General features: G+C 30.7%; 2 protein-coding genes across 7 annotated transcripts in view; one reads left to right on the top strand and one right to left on the bottom strand.

The window, feature by feature from the left end:
- Positions 1-23,725, bottom strand: part of kuz (zinc-dependent metalloprotease kuz) — a 187,551-nt gene that overhangs the window by 145,928 nt on the left and 17,898 nt on the right. For all 5 annotated transcript variants that reach the window (XR_016268915.1, XR_016268913.1, XR_016268914.1 and 2 more), the window contains one exon: positions 8,661-8,693. Coding sequence is in view for 2 of the 5 variants with exons in the window: in XM_089463488.1 (XP_089319614.1) it covers positions 8,661-8,693 (33 nt within the window). In the remaining 3 variants the exon portion in view is untranslated. The remainder of the gene's footprint in view (positions 1-8,660; positions 8,694-23,725) is intronic.
- Positions 9,272-11,314, top strand: LOC149269975 (uncharacterized). Of its 2 annotated transcripts, XM_089463505.1 has the most exons (3): positions 9,408-9,565; positions 9,631-9,950; positions 10,028-11,314. In XM_089463505.1, exons 1-3 carry the CDS (start codon positions 9,521-9,523, stop codon positions 10,428-10,430), a joined length of 768 nt encoding a protein of 255 aa, XP_089319631.1. In that variant the 5' UTR covers positions 9,408-9,520; the 3' UTR covers positions 10,431-11,314. The 2 variants fall into 2 exon arrangements, 1 of the variants encoding a protein (XP_089319631.1); XR_016268920.1 differs by lacking the exon at positions 10,028-11,314 and having other exon boundaries at positions 9,272-9,565; positions 9,622-9,772.

The raw sequence follows: 23,725 nt of genomic DNA, 5'->3' as shown, positions 1-23,725 counted from the left end.
TTTCCAATTTCAGTTGTTGTCACAACTGGCAGCAAACGATTCATACCCGTCGTCGTCGTCGTCGTCGAGAAATGACAAAGAGCAAAGCTACAACAAGAATACTGAGCGAAAAGTATTGAAAAAGAAAATAAATATATAACAAAACGATGTCATATTGACTGATTCATACTCGTTCAGAATTGAGTCACACAGCTTGAGACAGGTATAGAGGTAAAATGTATAAATATGATAACATGTTATTATCAATTTTATGACAATAGATATATGTAATTTTTTCAATTTCTTATTATTCCAAAGTTTAACGTCTTCAGCCAATATGCTCTTTTTAATTTGTGAGCGTGTATTTAAAAAGAAATCCTTGACTCTTACATCTGACACATTGAGTATTCTGACCCCTTCTCCGAAAGCCTCTACCCTGGCCCCGCTGCTGTCATGCCCCTACTCTACCGCAACAGCAACACTTCTGCAACTTACAAAGGCGTTGAGAAATTTGTTGCAGTTGCGCTAGAAGAAAACTTCTGCTAGGTCTTCTACGTTTAAATTCAACGCGTAAAATTTTTATTTATACGCTCTTCCATATTATTATCCTTAATATTAATAATGGTTAATATTAATATATAATACTAATTTATATACAAAAAGAATATATGTGTATTTATACCAAAATTAATAAGCTCAATTCAATTAATGTTATATTTCTAGTAAAACATAACATTTTTTAAATTTAAAAAATAAATAAACAAGATTTTTTAAAATAAAAAATTTAATACAAATATATATAGCAACAAAAAAATATATAAAAACAAAATATCTATAATAATAAAATATACAAATATATTTTATATTTTCAGTCAATTTTGTTCCTTATTTTTAATCAAATATTTTCAATAAATATCAAAAATGTTTTCTATCGTGAAAATATATAATCCCATTTTTATACTAACAAATAAAATTGTATTTTTATATTGCTGATTTTTGTATACATAAATGTTGACACAATACGACTAACTGTAAATGTTTGATGCTGTTATATATCTAAATAAATCTATATATGTATGTATAAACATCGGAATAAACAATGGAGGGGGATGTCTTGAATAATAGATTTTTAGCTTTTGATTGCATTTGGCGCGACAACAGTTTGCGCTCGTTGTCAGGCAAAATAGAAAAACAAAAAACCAACAAGAACAAATGGGAAGAGCAAAGGAAAAGCGATATAAAAATTGAATTTTACGAATACAAAACTCACAAATTGGAAATTGCCGAGTATTAACGTGACTTTTGTGGGTGTTTTCGGGTGACGTTTTCATTTCCAATTTTCATTGGCTTTGCAAAACAAATTGCATTGGCTAACAAAAAGTGGCAGAAAATTAGCAAAAGCCGAATAAAACCTAAATGAAATAAATTAAATGAATAAAAAAGAAATTGGCAAATCAAATAGTCGTTTGTTCTACGTATGAAAACTAGCTTGTAGACAACTAATTACTTTGTTAAAAAAATAAAAACATAAAAAAAAAAAAAAAAACATTAAAAAGAAAATGAAATAAAACTAAAATACAAAAATATAATGCAGCAACATGAAGTTCAACAATAAATACATTTTAAAAATTTGTGTATTTTTCTGATATTAAATATTTATTATATATTTAGTGCATCCATACAAAATATGGATGAATTTTGTTTGTTTTTTAATACAACAGTATATGTCAAATTTGTCATAAAATTCAATACAACAGGTAGAATTATTAAATTAAAAAAAATAAATAAATAAATAAAATAAAATAAATAAAGACTAATAAAAGATCAAATGTTAATATTTGTTATTTTATATGTTCATTTTCACAACTCCCATCCAGATCTAAACACAAACTCATTTCACGCACAATTCAACATTAACCCAAGCAAAGATATTGCTGAGCTTGGGTAATTATGTTGCTTTCATTACACAAGATCTCATATCGGACAGGGTGGTTCGGGGGCTGGGACAGCGGCATGCATGACCCTGCCTGCCCCTAAACATTATCACACAAGCTGCTAATATAAGCAACATTACGAGCAATAGCCACGCCCACACATAACACGCACAACAGAAACAGAAACTCTCTCACGCAAAACTTGAGTATAAAAAACCGAATGAAAAAATAATAGTAATAAACTATTCGAGCTAGCTCAAAGCTCATATATACAATATAATGGACTCATATATATAATGGACTAGACAGGAATTAAAATTAAGTAAAAATATAAGTATATACAAATTTCAGACTCAATTTGCAATACATTCTTTAGTTATATATTATTTATCCTGTTTTTCATTTAATCTAATTTATTACAAATAACTTACTATATTATAAAACAGCTCACCGATACATAGGTTAAAAATAATATATAACATACAAAATTTTTTAAAAATTAATATAGGCAGACTAAAACGTAGAAAAGCTCGAATCAATTGTAATTTTTTGGACCCTAGATAAGTAGTAAAATTGTTTAACAGTGCAACAGTTGCAAAATGTAAAATGAATTTACTTCTTAAATAATTACTAAGACTCTTTACTTAATAAATCAAGTGACAATCAGTGACAAATACAAATTTATTTGATCAATAGCGAGTAATATTTATTCTATTGTAAATTAATTCTTTTATTTTATATAATTCTATTATTTTTTTTTATTTAGATAAATTAAATGTATATAAAAATTATATTATAAAATCAACAAATATTCAATATAACTAAATTGAAAGCCAAATTGATTTAAAAAAGGTATTTTACTTTTTTAAATGTATATTTAAAGAAATTTTTTGTATATTTTTTATATTATTTAACCATTTTGTTTTTATATTTTATTTATTTATTTATTTTGTTGTTGTTATTATTTCACCATTTTATAAAATCTTATTTTATTTCTTTTAATTTCTTTTTTTTTTATTTTATTTAAATTTTTAACTTTACTTATTTGTGTATTTTTTTTTAATTTTATTTTTTTATTATTATTTTTTTATTTATTTATTTATTTCATTTCTGTTTTTTTTTTTTATTTATTTATTTATTTCATTTTTTATATATTTTTATATTTTTTTTTTATTTTTTTATATTTGTTTTTTACTTTTATTTTACCATTTATTTAAAAGTAAAATTTTTTTTATTGTATTTTTCTTTTTTTAGTTTACAGTAATATGTTTGCGAATAAGGATAAGCATAAATTGAAATTTGAACATTTTTGCTAAATTTCTTTTCTATCTTTTAATGAAATTTCATTTTGTTTTATGTTTGCTTCTCGTGCTTGCGTTGCTTCGGTCCGCTGAAGCATTCAATGTTCATTGCACTACGTTGCATGTCATTAGCCCCGGATGATAATGCATAATTTGAAAAGAAAACTTTATGATGAATCTGGCCAGAGTTTGGCAAGCGAAAAGTGGCTAAGCTAATTTTAATGGAAATAAAAAAGATGTATGATAATATTCCATATGACAGCATAGTATTAAAATGTTAATTTATGATGTTTTAAAATTTCAATACGAAATATGTGTGAAGTAAGTTTCTTGAATTTATAAGTAACGAAAATGTTATTGCAGACTTTTATAGTATTAATTTAATTTTGATTTGAATTTATTTACAACAATAATTTAATTTAATATATTACAAAAATTCAAATTGTAAACAAGCTTAGTATACGTTAGAAAAATGAAAACAAAAAAGCAAAAGGGTAGAATGCCAAACAATTAGTAAATATAAGAAAAGACTGTGGCCAACAATAAAACAAAATAAAAATTCAATAGAAATGGTTACAAAAAATATATGAATAGAAAAGAAAGAAAAAGTCTTACAATGGAAATTCAGCTACGATGCAGGCCATAAAAAGGACAATCAATGATAAAAGGGTCAAACGGAAGGTAAATGCAAAATAAAGCCAAGCATTAGACGCGATTGCATATACATTGCATGTATATTACATATACATATATAGATGTACACATGCACTTAGACAACAGACTTTGCTTTATCTCCAGACATGGATAAACATCGCATAGTCTGTAGCAGGACTCAGGCCCCAGTATAATCAAGTTGATCAACAAACAGAAAGCATGCAGCAAGCGGTAAGCAGCGTGCTGCATAATTTTCAAATTCAAGTCGCCGTTGCAGTTAGCTAAAAAGACAACGGATATGAATATGCCCCAAGGCTATCAGACAGCATAAATGAGCGTAGAGTGTACATGGAAATTGCCCCAGTATATATACATAGATATATATATATACCCATACATATAGACAAAGCGAAGCACAAGATGCGCTTAAAGACAAACAAAACGTGGCTAAATGGCAGCTCTTCATATCATCGTCCCCCCAGGCCCCGTATCGACCGATTCATGTTAGCCACAGCGTCTGCTGTGCCACTGATACGGGTAAATCTGTTTGGGCGTTAAAAGTACAAACTCTAACCTATAAACACCCACCCACAGAGACACACACACACACACAACAGTTTAGAGCTGCGCAAAGTTTTTCCCTGGCTGTTGCGTTGCCATTTCTGCTGCTTCATGATGACAAACATTGATGCAATGATGATGTTCTTACATTTGCACAGTCTGCAAACTTCAAACTCCAGCGTGACATTAGATTTTAACAATTTGCATAGAAAATGTTGTTCAAGCTTAACCCCATATTTGATAACATCTAACATATAATCTGAGTGCCTAAAAATCATATGAACACAATCTATGAACTGTTTGACATAATAACCGAACAGCCCTTCTCTGATTTCAGTTCCCTAGCTCTTTTACTTTTCTTGCACACTCACTTTGTCACATTTCACATTTAAATATATGTATACAAATACTTGGGATCATCGGACATCTGTTCATCTTGTTCTCTCTTAGGCAACTATTTAACATCCTGGTGATTGTTCCATTTTCCTTGCTGTTCTATTATACAATTTAATCATAATCTTCTCCGATATTCTCTGTCTCCGTTTCTTCCCTATTTTACCCGGTGGCTATTTACTTAAGTCAACATTTTCAGCCCGCCCTCTAATTCAGCTTCTATTACGCTCATTGTCTCTCTCTTCCTCTCTGTAGTCATCTCTCTTTCGATCTGTAGTCATCCCTCTATCTATATGTAGTTATTTCTCTTTTACTTTATAGTTATTGCACTGTCTTTACCTGTCTCTCTCTATCCTTCCTTTCCTCTTTGCATAGTCATGTCTCTCACTCTCTCTTTCTTTTTTTCTGTCTGTGTCTCTCTCTTTCTTTTTTTCAGCCTATGTTCATGTCACTCTCTCTCTCTCTCTCGCGAATCGTAGGCATCTAACTCTCTTTTTTCTACTATCCGTTTTTCTAATTTTCATTATTTCTTATCCTCTCTCTCATTATTTTGTTGTCTCTCATGTTGCCATTCAACTCTCAATCTTTCTGTCCCTATTTAACAAGTTTTCATTCTTATTTACTTTCACTCTCTCCTTCTCTCTTTCCCTCTCTTTCTTTCTTTTTTTTCTCTATTACCAACTCCCTCATCTATATAAAGTTGAATATTTATGAAGCAGTCAGTAGTCATAAAATTGACTTTTATTGTTTCAACTTCAGGTATATTGAATAAATTCTTTAAAAACGACTTTTATACTGTCTAGGACACTCAATATTGAGTATGTATATCCTCTTTCAGAATGAAAAGCTCAACAGTCTGTGCTCCGGGTTAGGGTTGCTATAATACCGCTTCATACCAATAAATTGCTTTGGCAATTGCATCCCAATGACTTTCATTTATCTGTGGGCTGTGACACGGCCGTAACCATTTCTTCCGCTTCATATTACAAATCTACGGCTGATGCGATTATAGGCGAGAGACGGTAAAAAAAAAGAAAATAATAAATAAAAAAAAAAAAATGAAGAGAATGAAGTGAATTTGTATGCCCTGAAGCAGTACAAGCACTGATATATGTACCATAAAACAGAGAGAAAATGAACATGAAAAAATGTGAATGAAAAGAGTAAAGTGCAGACTATTGGTACTCAAAGTTGGTGGTGGGCCTGTAGGGGGCGGGCTCTATGATACCGCCGCGACCAGTTAATAGCATTGCCCGTCTACGCCCACGCAATCAGTGGAAACATTTTTTACGTTTGTCGAGATACTTTTCGCCCCATGCAAAAAGACAGCAGCAAGACATAAACACAGCGAGACATGGTTATGCTGCAGTTGGCCAACTTGTTGTGATACTGCCAAAGGGCAAAACCTCTTTCAGCCTCGGCTCTGCAACATATATCGCAGTCGTCGAGCTATATTTCCTCCTATTTTTTTAGAGGCATAACACGGCGAAATCACGGAACGGTTCAGAAATATTTGCGGTTCGCTGCTCTCTGAATATCATGTGCTACAACTACTCAATTGGAAAGGGCGAAAGTGCTTATGCAATAATGATCTTACAATATTTGAATGAAGCAAACAAAAAAAAATTCTTTTTTTTTCTGATTAAAAGATATTACACAAATTCATTTATTGTACTACAGTAGCTACATTTTAAATGTATGATAATATTATTCAGTTTACCGTACAAGTCTACCCACTTTTGTGATGCCGTTCTATAAAAATTAATATTTTGATATTTATTTATTCACATATACTATTTTTTTATTTTTTATTTTTTCGTATTTACTTATTTTATTTTTTATTTTATTTTATTTTATTTTTTTTTTGTATTATTTTTTTTTTTTTTTTTTTTTTTTTTTTTTTTTTTATTACATAATGATTTTGATTGTAATTACTTTAATATTTTTTTGTATACATATATAATTTTTATTTATGTTTGAATTATAGTTTCACTTATTTTACGCGAAAATTAAGTTTTAAAAAAAAATTATAAATTTTGGCATGAAATATTTAAAAAAAATCAATAAGAAACAAACCTAACCTAAAAAACTAACAAAATCAACCTAGACAAATGCTGGCAATTTCGTTGAACCCGTTGGGCCAATGCCCACATATTTTTGCTGAGTAAAACAAGTGGGTGGCCCAAAAAAGTTTACCGATTTAACCAATTTTCAGCAGTAGCAGCCCACAAAAACCATTACATTGACCGCAACGGGACAGGAACAACAAATGACAAACAAACAGCAGCTGCTCCTGGCATGGTTACTGAAGCTGAAGCTAAGAGTTGAGGGCTGTGGGCTGTGGGCATGGCTCGTGTTAAGCCAGTTCACTTTTTGGCGCGCTGAGCCAAGTAAAAACTCATCAAACTATATTTTCAATAAATAATGACAATGTGCAGCCAAGCCAGCAGCGGTTAGGCAGACAGAGAGTAGAGACTTTGCCCGGCAGTCAGTTTGTGTTTCAGCTAACAGCTCCATTGATTTCGCCAATATCAAGCAGCTACTCGAAGTCTAGAGAACTGGCGACGCGACACCAAATCATAAAATGGCATGACATAAAAAAAGTGTATTAAAAACAAACACAAGCCAAAAACCCACACTTGTGTAGATTAGTGTAAGTGTATGTGTATGCCACGCCCAGCATTTGCATGCGCGCCAGCAACTCCTTTAAGCCATTCCATTGCAGTCAGCCAGACAGCAGACAGACAAGAAGTCGACAGCGCAACCTGCATGGACTAGCGGGACTTAAAACCGACTCAGGCGATTGCAAAGTTGGCCCTAACACACGCACAGTGGAACCAAAACAAAGCTAAATATTTTTGGTAAATATTTTTATTATTAAAAATATATAATAAAAACATATATAATAATGAAAAAAAAAAAAAAAAAACGAATTATAAAAAATGTATAAAGAATAACAATAAAGAATAACAACAAATATATTTACAAAATGTATTTTTTTTTTTTTTTAATTTTTTAAGAACAAATCTATAAAAACAAATATATATTAAAATAAATATATATATAAATAAATAGGTAAAAAAAATATATATAATAGTAAAAGTATAAAAAATAATTTTTTTTTTTTTAAATAAATTTAAAAAGTTACAAAAATAATACACTTCTGATATAAAAATAATTCTATTTTGCACTAGTTTTCATTTTTATATCTCAGCTGTTACACTGTGCAGAATTTTTTTTTTCGAATTTTGGTCGGCACATACGCGTAATAAATTGCACAATGGGGAGCACTCGTAGTTTTGGTTAGAGAAGTGCCGGCGTGTGAATGGTCCAAGAGCGCAGTAAAAAGCTGCACTTGGAGTTTTTTCCCGGCTAACATTTGGCGGTCTTTCGGATTTTTATTCGTTTTTTAGCTAGTTTATGACCCAAACGCAACATACACAAAAGTTGTTGTTGTGCAATTTTTGGCAGACATTAGGAAATGTGTATCTGTTTTATGTTTTATCATTTTTTTTGTAGACTAGACTTTTTGTTGCCTTTTGTGAATTATATTAATTTAAATAAGAGACCGAGGCAATTTATAAAATTGTTTATGTATTTATATTATCATGAAATTTGACATGAAACAAATGTATTTGCAAATTTAAAGACAATTTTAGAAAGGGCATAGGCTGAGTTATGGAAGAGTTATTTAAGATTTTTTTAACGAAAAATCAATATTAAAGTCTTGAAAAGTTTTTGGGATAGTCACAAATTAAGCCAATTGAATCAAAAGTCTTCCTTACTTTCCGTTTCTCCATTAAAATAATTTTAAAGCGAAGATATTTATTTTGCTTACCTCTTTCAGCTCTGTAAATATCTTTTGCGTAGCCTGCAAGTAGAAAGAAGAAAGTTAAAGTTAAAAATAATAATTGTGGTATTTCTTAATATATTTAACGCACACACAAATATGCAAATCACTCAAAGAAAAAAAAAAAAAAGGGTTCTGTAAAAAAGGGCCCAGAGAACTTCACCTTGTCCGACCGACAAGGTTCAAGAGTGTGCAAAGTATTCAAATTAAAAACTACTTGAGTACGCAAAGTGTAGCAGCAGGCAAAAATATTTCCTTCCCGCCGGTGCAAAAAAAAAAATACTAAGCAAATAAAAAACAGGTCGCACACCCTAAGTTAAGAATTCAGACTCAACTGGGAAACTTCAAGTGAAGAGCTAGAGTGTGCAACGTTAGCGGACCTTAGCATTCAAGGGACCTTCCTCTCCTTTCCTTTATGGAATATATATCTGCTGAGTATTTACGTATTTTATGTTTTATATATTTTATTTTTTATGTATTAAATTTTTAATTTTATTTGCATTTTTAAGACAATAGTTCATTGACATGTGCAATATATGTATATGTTAAATAAATTTAGTCCCAAGCGCTTCCATGCTCCTAATTTGCATATACATATATTATTTTGGTGTCAATCAATAGAGAATATTAACAGTAAATTAGTCGTTTCTAGCTCCAAAACTGTAGAAAAAAAATAAAATTGTGTAAGCCAATATGGCTTGAATTGGAAAAAATTGGTCCAAGAACAAATAATTAAAATAAAATCATACAATTATTTTGAAATTTGATTTCTCCCATTAGCTTTTATTTAAACTTCAAACTTTACACACATATTTATACGTATTTTGTAGTTATATAATTATCTATTGATGGTAAAACTAGATTTACTAGCCATTATTGTTTGCATAATTAGCGTAAGTTCAATTAGCATTATGAATTATCAAAACTTATATAATCAACAGAATGCAAGTCCTTTCAGTTATCATGGGAACAGCAGACAGGTGTATTGGAAAAATCAAATTTTCTGCAAATGGAGAAAGATTTCTTGACAACAACAAATCAGATGAATATTTGGCAAAAGTCTGAATGGAGATCACGAGCCCAAAGCGAACGAATCGATGCAGGCACAACTTTTCGTCCGACTCCGGCGTATCCTTGGCTATCCAAGGATCAATTCTCTAAAACTCCAAATAATTTGAAAACAGATGAAATGAAATCAAATATACCGCTCAGACCACGTAGTCGCATCAATGATAATTTTAAATTTGAGCCTCGCGCCGCTCGACGATATTATCCCGTGTGTGTATTCAAATTGCAGATTACCCGCTTTTCTATATAGTATAAATATATAATTTTATAATCTATTGTAATTGAAGCGGAACATTTGCAGCAGTATGTGCATCGAAATCGACAGTGTACAATGTACCCAAAGTTATGGATTGGCTGGGCCGTAACATGTATGTCAATGTAACGTATGAAACAAAAGATACCTTAACGAACGATCGTCCCATCTGGTACGATCTGAGATTTTATCTGTATACCGTGGGCAAATCAGAGGAATGTCATAGCACTGATCTAGCTACGTGGAAGCCGTATCTTGAGTGCGCATTGTTGCGCAATCAACGCATGGAATATATGATACCCAAATATCCATTGCATCAGCTAGGCTATATTTTTCGTTATACAAAACAAATGGATGAAAGACCCTACAACAAAGACAGTTCTTACAAACCTCGATATGATTGGGTGGACTATTGGGCGGGCGCCGATAGAAAATAAAAAATAGTCTTACAAAAATGTTTCTATTTTTACAGCATTTATTATTTATTTAACATTTTTAACTTTTTTAATATTTTTTTTAAATATTTTTTTTTATCTATATATATAAAAGAGAGTTGTGTAAAAGTGTCCAAGCACTTATAACTCGAGATCTGCTGGACCAATTTTCATGGTTTTTGATTTGTTGTATTTGTCTCCGCCACGAGTAGGTCAGTAGATCTTTAAAATACTGAAAAAATTTGACGAATACTTGAAAAACGCGGTTTTTTCCCTAAAGATTCAAATTTCCATTTATACTCAGTAGCCTTGACAACAGTGACAGTTTCAGTCCTGTATAGAAGTAAATAAACAAATGTAGTCAGTCAGTCTACGGCACAGCTTCGAGCAGACCTGACTATTCAACAAAAAAAAAAAAAAAATCACCAAAAAAAAAAATTTTTCCAAATCAAAAAGAAAAATATTTTAAATAAAAAATCTGAAAAAAATTCAAAAAAAAAATCAAAAGATTAAAACCTGACTGTTAAAAAAATAAAGAAAAAAATTTTAAATTCGAAATTAAAAAAAAAAAGTTAATTATTAAAAAGTGTATTTTTGGCTTTTTATATTTTTGGACTTTTAAACTTTATAAATAAAACTTTATAAATATTTTAAATCAAAAATCTGCAAAAATTAAACAAAAAAAATCAACAGATTAAAACCTGACTAATCAAAAATAAATAAAAAATTCAAAATTCGAAATTCGAAATTAAAAAAAAAAAGTTAATTATTAAAAAGTGTATTTTTGGCTTTTTATATTTTTGGACTTTTACAAAAGCTAAATATCTCGAAAGTTCAGGTATTTGTTTGTCTCAAACATAAATTTGAGTAAATTATTTATATTTATATTTCTCGATTGTTTTATATGGTTTTGTGCGAGGGCAGTATTACTATTAATAAAAATGCCGCGTCCTAGAAGATCTAATCTTTCCCGGCGGACCCATAATGCAATTAGGCAACGGAATAGCGCGAGTCAATTATCTGACGAAGAGCGAGAAATCACCCGAGAAAGGCTCCGCGTTAGTACCCAGCAAAGAAGGGCCTTAATTCGTGCTTCTCAAAGAGAGGCAGCCCGTGAAATGGCAATAAGAAATGGTTCAAGGATTGATTTGAATCGAGCAGCGTTTCGATATGATTGCACCATTGATTACAGCTTGAATCGTTTAGTTTGCATTGGTCCAATGGACGTTGTTTGCCAGCATTGTGGCGCATTGAAGTTTGCTGGTGAAACGCCCGGTTTGTGCTGCCTTAGTGGTAAAGTGACATTGCCATTGACTATTTGTGGCCTCAATCTAGAAAATGCGTGTTTTTCTCATGGTCAATTCTACGTGGCATGCTCACGTGTTGGCAAACCATCCGCATTATTCGTTCTTGCACCTGACCAAAAAACGAAGAATATCGTTTACCACAAGGTGCTTGAATGAAAATCCGATTAATAAATTAATTAGATTGTATCCCAACCTGAACAACATAGCTTTCAACAATTTTTTACCTAGAAATAATATAGAGGGCAATGCAACGTTTGCCGGGCCAGCTAGTATTTTATATATGTATGTTCTTTTTTTGTATTTATTCTATTCTTTTATATTTTCTATTTATATTTATATATATATATATATATATATATATATATATATATATATATATTTCATTTTTTTTTTATATTTTATATTTTTTAATGTTATATATTAACATTTTAATTTTTTTTTTATTAAAATTTTTAAGAATTAGAATTTATATATTTAAAATAAATACTTTTATATTCATTTTTTTTTTATTTAAAACCCGTTTTTGTTTTATTTAATCATTATTATAATATTTATTTTTATTTTTATTTGGTAACCATTCTATTATTTTTTTAATGTATAATACATTTCTCCCTTTCTTATTCTGTGCCCATCTAATGAACATAAAAATTGACATTTGCATTAACATAGATTGGACAATAGAGAATCCGAATAATATTTCGCTTTAATTGCAAAAGGACAAAAAAGAATAAAAAGCTTGTTGAACAGAATTTTCGGTTGGCTGGGAAAAGGCAGAGGTGGAGGAGGAGTCATGGGCGTACTACACAAATTGCCACTGAACTGGATTATTTGTTAGCTGTGCATGCTGTAAATGTTGTTGTTAGTCAATTGTTGTTGTTGTTGTTGCAACACTAGCAAAATGCACATGAAATATTATTTATAATTATTAGTTATTATGCAAATGTGTGTGTGTGCTATTATAATTTATTTGGCTAGGCGTGATTCATGCACACAATCACTCAAAAACACACACACGCGCAATTAAATGCATTGCACGTTAATTGAGTTTAAATATTTTATAGCAGCCGCTGTTAGCCAATTATAAATTCCACCAAATTGCAATTTACGAGTGTTAAAAATGACTAAAAGTTATTCGTTGTTAATTATAATCAATGCATTGTTAATATGTCATCAATAGTTTGCAAATGAGAGGAATATCCATTTTTAGCAAATGAATTGAGTTGTAAATTCCATTAAAATATTCTAAAAATATATTCACATATTTATATATATTCCCACATTCATATATAAATGCATATATAGTCAATTCTCTATTATTTTTCCTTGCACATGTGCATTTTCTTTGATCCTTTGATGCACACAGCACAAGATGTCATTTCCACTCGTCATTAATGTCCTTCCTTTCTAGCATACACACGCAAATTTTCTTTTTCTCTCTCTCTGTGTCGCACACAGACTGCCAAAGGCCATAAAATCTGTAGCTGAAAAACTAATTCATTTCAGATTTTAATTCATTAGTTTTTTTTTTTTTTCCTGTCTTCGTTTTTTTAATGGCTGAGACCAGGAGAGCGACGCTCTTTTGTCTCGCATAGTCTTGATGGCATTTTAGCTGCCGGCAATACCAACAACTCCAACCTATCTCTCCCACTCTTTCTCCCACCCACAACTCTTAAAAAAAAAAAAAAAAAAAAAAATGATGCCGACAAACTGCATACAGTAGAATGTCAAAGTGGTATGCAAAAGCTGCCATGGTATGCGTTTTATTATAGACATATACATCTACACACACATATATATGAATATTTATACATGTGTGAGTGTGTCTGCGCAGTAAATTACTAGTAAATCCAGCGAGTGCACTCAAGCTACCATTTATTTCCACAGCCAGTCGCTAAGTAATTGAATCAAGTTTCTCTAGAGCTCACTTTCAGTACAAAAAGAAAAAGAAGCGGAAAAAAACGGAGTAGCTTCAAAGAGTTATGTGACAATTGCGACTATCATGAAAACAAAGCTCATTTAAAAACTAAAACATTTCTCGAGTTAATTGTTATTTAGAGCAGCGCAAAAAGCATTTGCAGGCCACATGCTCTCTCAACTAAATTTAGATCTATAGTAAATGTGTCGAAATTCTACTACAAATCAGAATTTTCTTATTGTTTTATTATGTAGGTTGAGCAAATACAAGTAATAGTATAAGCTATGACAACAAATTAAAAATTATTGGATATATGATATTAGAAATTTGTGAAAATAGGAAGTAGATGACTTAAATGAGTCGCCTTGCTGGATTTACATTAGGTTAATTCCCTATCGTTATCACTTTTAGCTAATCCTGACTTCACTTTACTTCTTTTGATAAGACCATTTATTTTATGTACTGGGTTTCATGTCATTATGCAACTTCCAAAAACCTCTGCTACTATTATTTTGAATATTTTTATTTCGGCTTTTACTAGCCCGCTGCTCTGTTTACTACAGTACTTATCATATTTATAATAGAACTTACCGCAATTTGCGTTATATATATATAGGATCGATAACCTTTGATGTGTGCTCACATCTTTGCTTGCATTTTCGTGTATCATAATTAAAGCCCACAGTATTAAGTGGAGAGCAGACTTTTGGATTTTCATGTACTATGTCTAATACTATATCTATTATTATATCTACTCCTTTATCTACAACTAAACTCGCTACTGGGCGTACACTGTGGACTAGTATGTCCTTTACTACGTTTACTTCTATGTCTACTCTTTACCTATATATTATTAAAAGACATAGTGGTCTACTACTTTATCTAATACTATGTCTACTATTATGTCTATTAAGAAATCTACTACTTATCTATTATATTATGTCTACTACTATATGTTCTCTTTTTTCAACTATATTTACTACTAGGTCTACTACTAATTCGAACACTGCGTCTATTACTAATTCCACTATCGTGTCCACTAATAGTTTTACTACTATGCACAAATGCGCTACTATACACATGGCTACTATGATTCTTTCTCTATTCCTTTTTCTACTACAATGGCATCAATTGTTAAATTAAGCAAAAAGTACCTTGATGACAATCAACCTTTGCACAAAATTCCTACTTTCATCAGAATTATTAACAAATTGCTCACAAGTTCAGTTCACACTCAAATGTCACGCAAGAAGATATGGATAAATAATAATTTATGGATAACACAAATCACATCACTTGTGTTTAGTCGGTCCACTTGCATTGCATTTGAAGTCATTAAATAATATAAATTATTCAATAATTTTCAATCGCAATTCCTACAACATTTGTTTTTAATGAATTAACAAAAATTTTCACACAATTTGCAGCATAATTAGTAAAATGCTTTAAACTGCAGTTGAGTAGTTCAAAATATTGTCTGGGCCTATCACAATTGGCTTTACTTTCTCAGTCAACACGAACTATAGCAAAATTGCATAATGTTTTCATTTAGCAATCAATTTCCGACATCATTTCACTATTTTCTCTCTTCAACTTTCAGGCTTCGTTGCGCATATTTAAATTAGAAGAAGGCGAGATGCAAAAGTTCAACAGCTGCCAACATCATTTCCAATGCAATTTGACTAATCGTGCATGGCAAGCGAAAAGATAGTGTGGCAATCCACATACTATATATGTACATATATATGTATGAGCCTGGCTACCACATTGCGTATACGCAATGTGCGCTGTGAAAGCTGTTGTTGGTTTAATTACAATTTACAAGGAAATATATGGAATATGTTCCCCCCTCTCTCTGTGTGTGTGCGTGTGTGTGTATGCGTGAATTGGCAGTAGCATGCATTCAGTTCTTCATTAATAATAATTGTTGAAATTCCATAATCATGTTTTATAATTATTATACACAGAGGAGCGGCTGGAAGAGAATGGGGATGGGACGTTTGCCAGGCCATTTGGTCAGCTATTGGCTGGCTACATTTACTGCCGGCGAAAATCCGTGTAGCAAATGCTGTGAAAATTATAAAATAAAATTAAATCCAATGTAATTGAGATGAAAATGCGCGATTTTTTCGATACCCTGCATAATTGCTAGCTTGCAAAATATTGTATTTCTGTATCTAAAGCTTTATTTCAAAATCAATGTTTGGCGAGCTGAATGAAGAAGAGGCAAAAATGAGAGACTATGAGTTACCCTGTATATTGTTTGGTAGACACTCTAAATGCTTTGATTTGCCTTTGAAATAAGCGAGTTTAGAATTTATGTAAATAGATAGAAATGTCAAATAAGAACGACCAGCAGTTATCCTATATAATTATATATTTTATATTTTTATTTTATATTTTCGAATTTCGACTTAATTTATCTCAAAGCTATTCAATATAATAATACCTAAAGTTACCTTACATTATTTCGTTTTATTCAAATTCTATAATTTTACAAATTTTATTCAAGTTTTTAGGCACGAAATCTATTGAAGTTTATTCTAAGCTTGATCGATAGAGACATACATGATCGATCAGAAATTACTCTGAATTATTTTATTAAGATTGAATATACTTTTATTAGTATATTACGAATATCATATCTTGATTTTTTCGAAACATTGCATATAAGGAGCAGAGAGAATTAATTTACAATAAAGCCAAACCGAATTTCAATCTATATTATTTATAATAATAATTTAAGCTGACTTTCAGCTAAAACTTTTGCACATTCCTTACTTCCACTTTCCATACATCAAATGCTATGCAGGGTATCAAAATATGGGCGAAACAAAAATAGGCGCTGTCGCCGTGTTGTGGTCGCTGCATATCGTCTACGAGCAGCTGTGTGTTGTAGTTGCCTTTACATGTTATATGTTATTGCTGTTCCCATTGCAATTATTATTGTTGTTGTTGGTGGTGCTGTTGTTGGTGCTGCTGTTGCTGTTGTTGTTGTTGTCATCGCTGCCACAATGGCAACCGCCTGCACATTGCACAAATGGTGTGGAAATTAAATTGTATTAAGTAATAAATGTTTAAAGCTTGTGCATTGTGCAATGTTGATGTTTATTGAGTTTCCCGGGCGGGGAAGAAGGCAAGGAGATGCAGCTGCAGCTGCTCCCTTGGCGCACAGTGGGTTAGATTAAATAAAGTCAGTGGAATATGATTTTAATTTAAATTTAAAATATTTTGAAAATTGTTTAAACATATTAATAGCATATTTCAATGTTTAATAGCCCAGACGGACAATGTTATCTACTAACTGTATATCATATTATCACATATATCAAAATTGAGTTGCTTTTTAATATCTATACATTTGTTTACTTAGCAACAATTTTGAGGTTTTCCTTATCATTTTTATAGCACTTTGATAAGAATTTGATTTTTATGTGATTTAAAGTCGCTCAATTGCTACTTTAGATTATGCCTACAATTGCCAATCAAAAATATAATTTATAATTGAGCACATAATAATTTCAACTAGACTCTTATCTTATACAAGACAAATAATTATTAAACTAATTTTGTTATAAATTAGTTAGTTAGTTAGTGCAATATTTTTGACATTTTTTTATTTTCATTATTGTTGCTATTATTTATTTTCATAAGTCACAATCGCAATCACTGTGCAATCTGTTTGCAAGCTTCTCAAGGCGTTTAGCTTAAGGCTATTAGGGCCAAGGCAGCAATTTGGCTTTGTTGAAGACCAAGTCGAGCAGCTGTACAGGAGCAAATGGAGAATATTTTTCTATTTTCTATTATTTTCTATTGTGTAAGCACGCAGCCTTTCGATGGTTTCTTTTAGCTTTAAATGCAAACTTTGCGCTCAGATATCAAAAAGAAATGTGTATTTATTATACATTTTTATTTAGCTACTTACATTTGTAGGTTTGTAAATAAACCAGAATTTTAATATGTGTTATATATATGTTTTACTATGAATAAATATTCACTCAAAACACTTTTATATGTTGCAAGTGTGACATATTACAAAACATTAAATAGATTAGAGTAAAAATGAAAAAAATAATAATAAATAAAATAAGAATAAATTTAATAATAATAATAAAAATATAAATAAAATAATAATAAATAAAATAAAAATAAATAAATACGTATATATATGTACAACATATATGCTCTGCCAAAAATATTAATACAGTATTTAATTTAAAAGTGATTTTATACTAATAAAAATTATATTTATAATATTAATGTTAAATGTTTTAGAAAATTCGTAAATTACAAAAATAATAATCCGTATAATTACGCATAATTCATATTATTTCGTTTTTCTTTTTTTATCTGTAAGATAAATTAAATAATACAATTTGTATAGATTCAACCTAATTAACATAAAATCTGGTTCAACTATTTGATAAGCATTTGAAAGCAACTTAATTATTGTTAGTCAAATGCATAGCTAATCGGTTACTGCGGTTTCAAGTCTCTACTCGCTACTGTGGAATGGTATCCATTTTCAGCTATTTGGTTGCTTTTGGTGTAATTTGAGACCGCAGAGAAATGGATTATAAATCAATTGCAACCCCTTTGGGAGTATGAGACCCGTCACCAGAGACAGACAGAGAGAGAGAGAGAAAGAGATGGAGGCAGGGAGGGAAGCGAGGGAGGGTGGTAGGGCAGGCAACCTACCCTACAATTTAACCCCTAAGTAGACCACATAAATAATATATTAATAACAGCCCTCTTGCAATGTAAATGTGCCCCAGCAGCCGCAGCCGCAGCAGCAGCAGCAGCCCGAGCATGACTGGCACAGTGAAACAATTTCTGGAGAGCACTCCAACGTTTGAGCTTGGGTCTCGTTTAGTCTCATAAAACAAAAGCATAATTCAATTAAGTATCACCATCAGACCCAGGCCACGCCGACGGCCCACACAAAACAATTGTTGTATAATTCAGAAAAGAAAAAAAATGTTTATATATATATTTCACAAAAATGAAGAGAATAAGAAGAAACTACGTTTAATGGCAAACAAAACGATAGTTTTAATTATTTGTATTTCTCATAGGCGGGCGCTCGAGCAGAGCGAAAAATGAAATCATAATTCAGATTTATAAGCATTTTTTTATGTTTAGGCTTGACTTACATTGTGGGTCATTGTGGGTCATCAGCTATGTACAAGTTTATAATGAATATGAAATAATGAAAAAATGAAACCCCTTGACCGAAACTCTCAAAAAGACTGACCCACATGTGCAACAGAAACTGGAAATGAAAATTTCTAATTGAAATTTAAGCTATGGAAACCTGTACAAGTATTTATTTTTCATTTAACCAAAAATACGTTTTAGAGCGATTTCTTTTGCGATTTATTGATTTTGAAATAAACTAACAAAATTTGTTTTTAATTAAACTAAAAATAAATAATAATTTTAATAACACAAACAAAATTTTAAGCAATTTTAAAAATTTTTTTTATTTAAAATTTATTATATAATAAAACAAAAATAAAGAAATATTTATAAGCAAATAAAAAATAAAAAAAAAAAATAAAAAAAAAAATAAAAAAAAAACTTTTAAAATAAATAATCATAAAAATAATAACATAAAAAGTAGATCTAAAAAAAATTATAATAGTGTATACATTATAAAAATAATAATAATAAACTAAAAATTATTTTAAACAAATGTATTAAAATATGGAAAAATAATAATAAATTAATCGAACTCAATCTAAAATAATGTAAATCACTCAGTTTAATCACTATTATACTAAAGTATAAGAAATATTATCTAAGATTTTTCAATTCACAGCCATAAGATTGAAGGACATATAATTTCTAACAAAGGGAAACTTATTAAAAAAAAAAAATAAAATAAAAAATAAAAATAAAAAAATGACTGCTATTACTATGCCGAACTTAAAAAAGATCTAAAAAATATACTTTCTAAATTTTCATTCATGGCAATAATCATGAGTTTTAGACAATATAACATCTTAAAAGACACCACTTTTTTTTATAAACTTTTAACAATAATCTGAGATTTAAAATATTTTACACTATACTTAGATTATATCTCTTCAGTTAAGGCAGCCCTAATTGCAAAACTCGAATTGAGCCTATTACAAAATAAGTTTCTTAACCTAACCCAACATTTTATTTGCTGGCTGTGCATTAATCTTGATTCTTTTGCAACAACTAATGTAAAATAAAAATAAAATATGGTTTATTAAAATGATGCCACTCATTTTCAGAGGAAATGTCAGTCAAGTAAGTCAGTTAGTCAGACCGTCAGTCTGGGGACTACTACGCTTCGTTTTGGGCCGCTATGCATAAATCACATTCAAATGAACTGAAGCGTGCGTTTGGCTGCCAGGCGTTGTCTCTGCGGCCCGCAACAACAATTGTTTGGTAATTGTTTTGACCAAATATTATATATATATATATATATATATATATATATATATAGACAAAAAGGGTAAAAATGAAGTAAACTGCTTTGCCGGCTGCAATTGAGCGAGTGCTCCATTGTTTATTCTGCTTTTCTCTTTTATTTTCCTACGCCTATTTAATTCAATTTCAACTCTTTCCTTTTTCTTTTTTTTTTTTAATACAGGACTGTTTGCGCAGCTCAAATAAAAAAGCGCTCGCAACGACAGCGACAAAAGAGAGAAATTGAGATTGAACAGCATAAAGCTGAAATCCGCTTTGAACGGATTTACATTTAAATGTCGACTTTGGCAAGTCAACCAAAATCCCTAAGGACTTTTCAAATAAACGCACAAAAACTATATAATTTTCTCTGTAGTTATATGTTAGGATAAATATTATTAAATAGTGGATACATTTTTTATTAAATATATTTATTAAGTTTGATAACAAAGTCGAAATTTATTTAACAGCAGCATATATTTCTCTGTTGCTACATATTTCATTTTATTTGTATAATTTTCTTTTATATAAATTTGTTTATATATTTTATATATGTATGTATATATAATTTTTTAAATATATTTTCATATATATTTACTTGTCTATTTTTTTCCTATATAGTATCCTCATGTGTATTTTGCACTGTGTAAATAAATAGTTGCAGCTTGTAGCATTTTGTTTTAATCCACAGGCAAATACAATAAATAAATAAGAGTGCCAAAAGTTATTGAAAATACATGAAATAACATGTAAACGGGATCTAGTCGAGACTGCACGACAATAAGATACCCTGGAACCTTTCGAATATATGAACGATTAAAATGTTCCACACTTTTTTATTTGACGCAGCGATTTTCCATTGATTAGGATTTTATTTGATAGCACTAAAACGGTTGCAATTAAAACATTTTTAAAGCAAGCTCGATCTACGCTTGCTATAAAAGAATATTATCAAAAATGTATATATTAGACACATCTGCCATTTCAACAAAAATATTCTACTTTGATTTCCCAGTTGCAATGGGTTCAGGGATATATATGCATACATTTATTTGCATACATACATATTAAAATATATAGATACATATCTGCAAATAACTGCAACTACGGTTGTTTATTGTACAAAATAAATATCAAATACATATATTAAAAATAAAATAACTAAAAAAAAAAAAAAAAGAAAAGAGAACAAAAATCTTCCTTAAATCCTGTCAAACTGAAAACGCAAACATTTATTTCCATTTTCGTGAAAGCAAATAACTCAAATAAATTTCTGCCGTTTGCGCATTTATCGCAGCCACTGTGCCACTAATTGCCTGTGCGTCAACTGTGCCGCGCCGCTGTCATTGACTTGGATTTTCCACAAAAACCGGAATTTCGAAACGCAAAGCAGATAAATGTGTATATGAAAAAAATAAAAATAAAGTCAGAAAACAAAATTGAAAAACAAAAAACCTTGCTGCGAAGGGTAGCAAAAATTGTGTTAAGCAGCGCGTTTCCACCATGGCCTTGCCACAGCCATGGGCAAACATGTGCGTTCGCACTGAGCCAACCATTTAAGCCACCAACCAACACGACCGCCTCAAGACACATGCGACCCGTTGCGTCGCGCTCTCGAATTACAATTCTCAACACCAACAGAAATTTATTATAACTTGGTCAGCGCGAATTGCCAGCCAAGCGTAATTTCATAAGAATGAAATTTTAGCCGTTGTCTCGGTCTCGTGTTCAATTTGCTGGAACAGCTGATTAAATCAGTTAGAAAATGAAAATAAAAGCTAAATAGAATAGTTGACTTTATGGAATTAACGAAGTTTCAATACACTCTACGCATCTAGATGCGATTTATTAGAAGAAGGCATTTATTTGAATTTAAACTTGGTTTTTATAGTTGAATATACCAAAGTTTCTAAAAATTTTAATTTTGTATTGCATGAATCCAACACCTAAAGTATTTGTGCAAAGAAAAAGTAAAACTAGATAAATAAAAAATTAATAATAAAAATAAAATAAAACAAAAAACAAATTTAATGGTTTCAAAACAAAACAAAAAATATAAAACATAAAAATAATATACTAATCATACACAAATGAATAGAAAACTTTTTTTAAACTAGATTAATAGAAAATTATATATTATATTATTATATATAAAATTATAAAATAATAAAATTATATATAAAAATTATAATATATATAAAATTATATATAAATAATAAAAATTAAATAAATATACATTTTAATTTTTAATTTTAAGAACAAGCATAAAACATTACACAATGAATAATATATAATATGAATAATAAATGCTCGTTAACTAACTTCTGCTTGATTATTTCTTCATTGAATATTACTAAGGTATCCTCATCATGTAGTTGACGAGCATATGAATTAGCTAAAAGTTTACTATTTGTATTCAGTACACTTTACATCACGAATTTCTTTCAACTCTCATACAAAAAATTCTATTGCGAAATAGTTTACATACTTCTATTTAAACTCAAGTTAGCTCTGTCTGTGATCAGCAATATATAAACATTTTGTATAGATTCCCATATAAACATGCACTACTTCCAGCATTCCGACTGACAAACTCAATCCACCCTTTCAGCGGGCAGTGAACAAAATCCATGGAATTTCGTGAAATATTTTTCAAAGGAACACGAAACTTAATAAATTTCCCTCACTTGAACCCTTTTTATGGGCTCTGGTCTCTGGTCTCTGGTTGATTGCTGCTCGTTAATCAATTTTATGCAAATCAAATGAAACATTGCTCGATGGGTTAAAACGCTCATCTTTTTTTTTTTTTTATTTGAGTGGGCGGCAGCGCATCGCCTCGCTAATGGGAAATTATTTAGCCAAAATTAAGCGGAAGGGAATGAAAAAGCAAAGCAACTTTCCCCAGCTGATTGATTGATAAGCGAGCACATAAAAAGTCTATTATTCAATGCTGAAGAATTTCAGAACAATTTATTAAAGATAATATATATTTTTAGCTCAAAATGAAATTTGAAAGGGTTGCAAGACAACCTTATCCATGACTCTATAACTATGAAATGGGCTTTTGGCTTAGCTATTAATAATGCTTTTGCCTTTTTGGCTAGAAAATTCCTTGAACTTTGCATAGGTAAATAGCAGGCATACACACTCACACACCCGCATACAAATTTCGTTACCGATGGGCCAAACATTCCAAAATACTGTGCCACAATTTACGGATGGGGTTGGTTCGGTCTGGTTGTGGATCTGGGTCTCGGTCTGGGTCTGAGTTTGACTTTGACACAACAGCCACAACCGCAGCAGTAGCAACAACAACAACAACAACGACAATTATTATTAACAGCAATCAGTTGTGCCGTGCTATGTGCACAATGTGTGCCCCAAAGGCATAAAGGAAGCGACAGCCAGACACCGATACAGATACGGATACAGACACCGATACAGACACAGATACAGATACATTTACAGATACAGATAGAGATATACACAGCTACAGTTACAAACAGCGCCGTCGCCACCGCCGCCGCATCGGCATCACCATCGGCAGACATCCGAGACGCTGGCTATGAGCATAATGAGCAGCATTAAAACTAATGAAAATAAACTTTGCCACACAGCAGCTGCAGACAACGCAG

Source organism: Drosophila arizonae, chromosome 3 (assembly GCF_054131065.1).
Source record: "Drosophila arizonae isolate 15081-1271.41 chromosome 3, UAZ_ARI_1.0, whole genome shotgun sequence".
NCBI lineage: Eukaryota > Metazoa > Arthropoda > Insecta > Diptera > Drosophilidae > Drosophila > Drosophila arizonae.
Note: the sequence above shows the minus strand (reverse complement) of the source record. Positions and strands in the feature narration are given on the sequence as shown.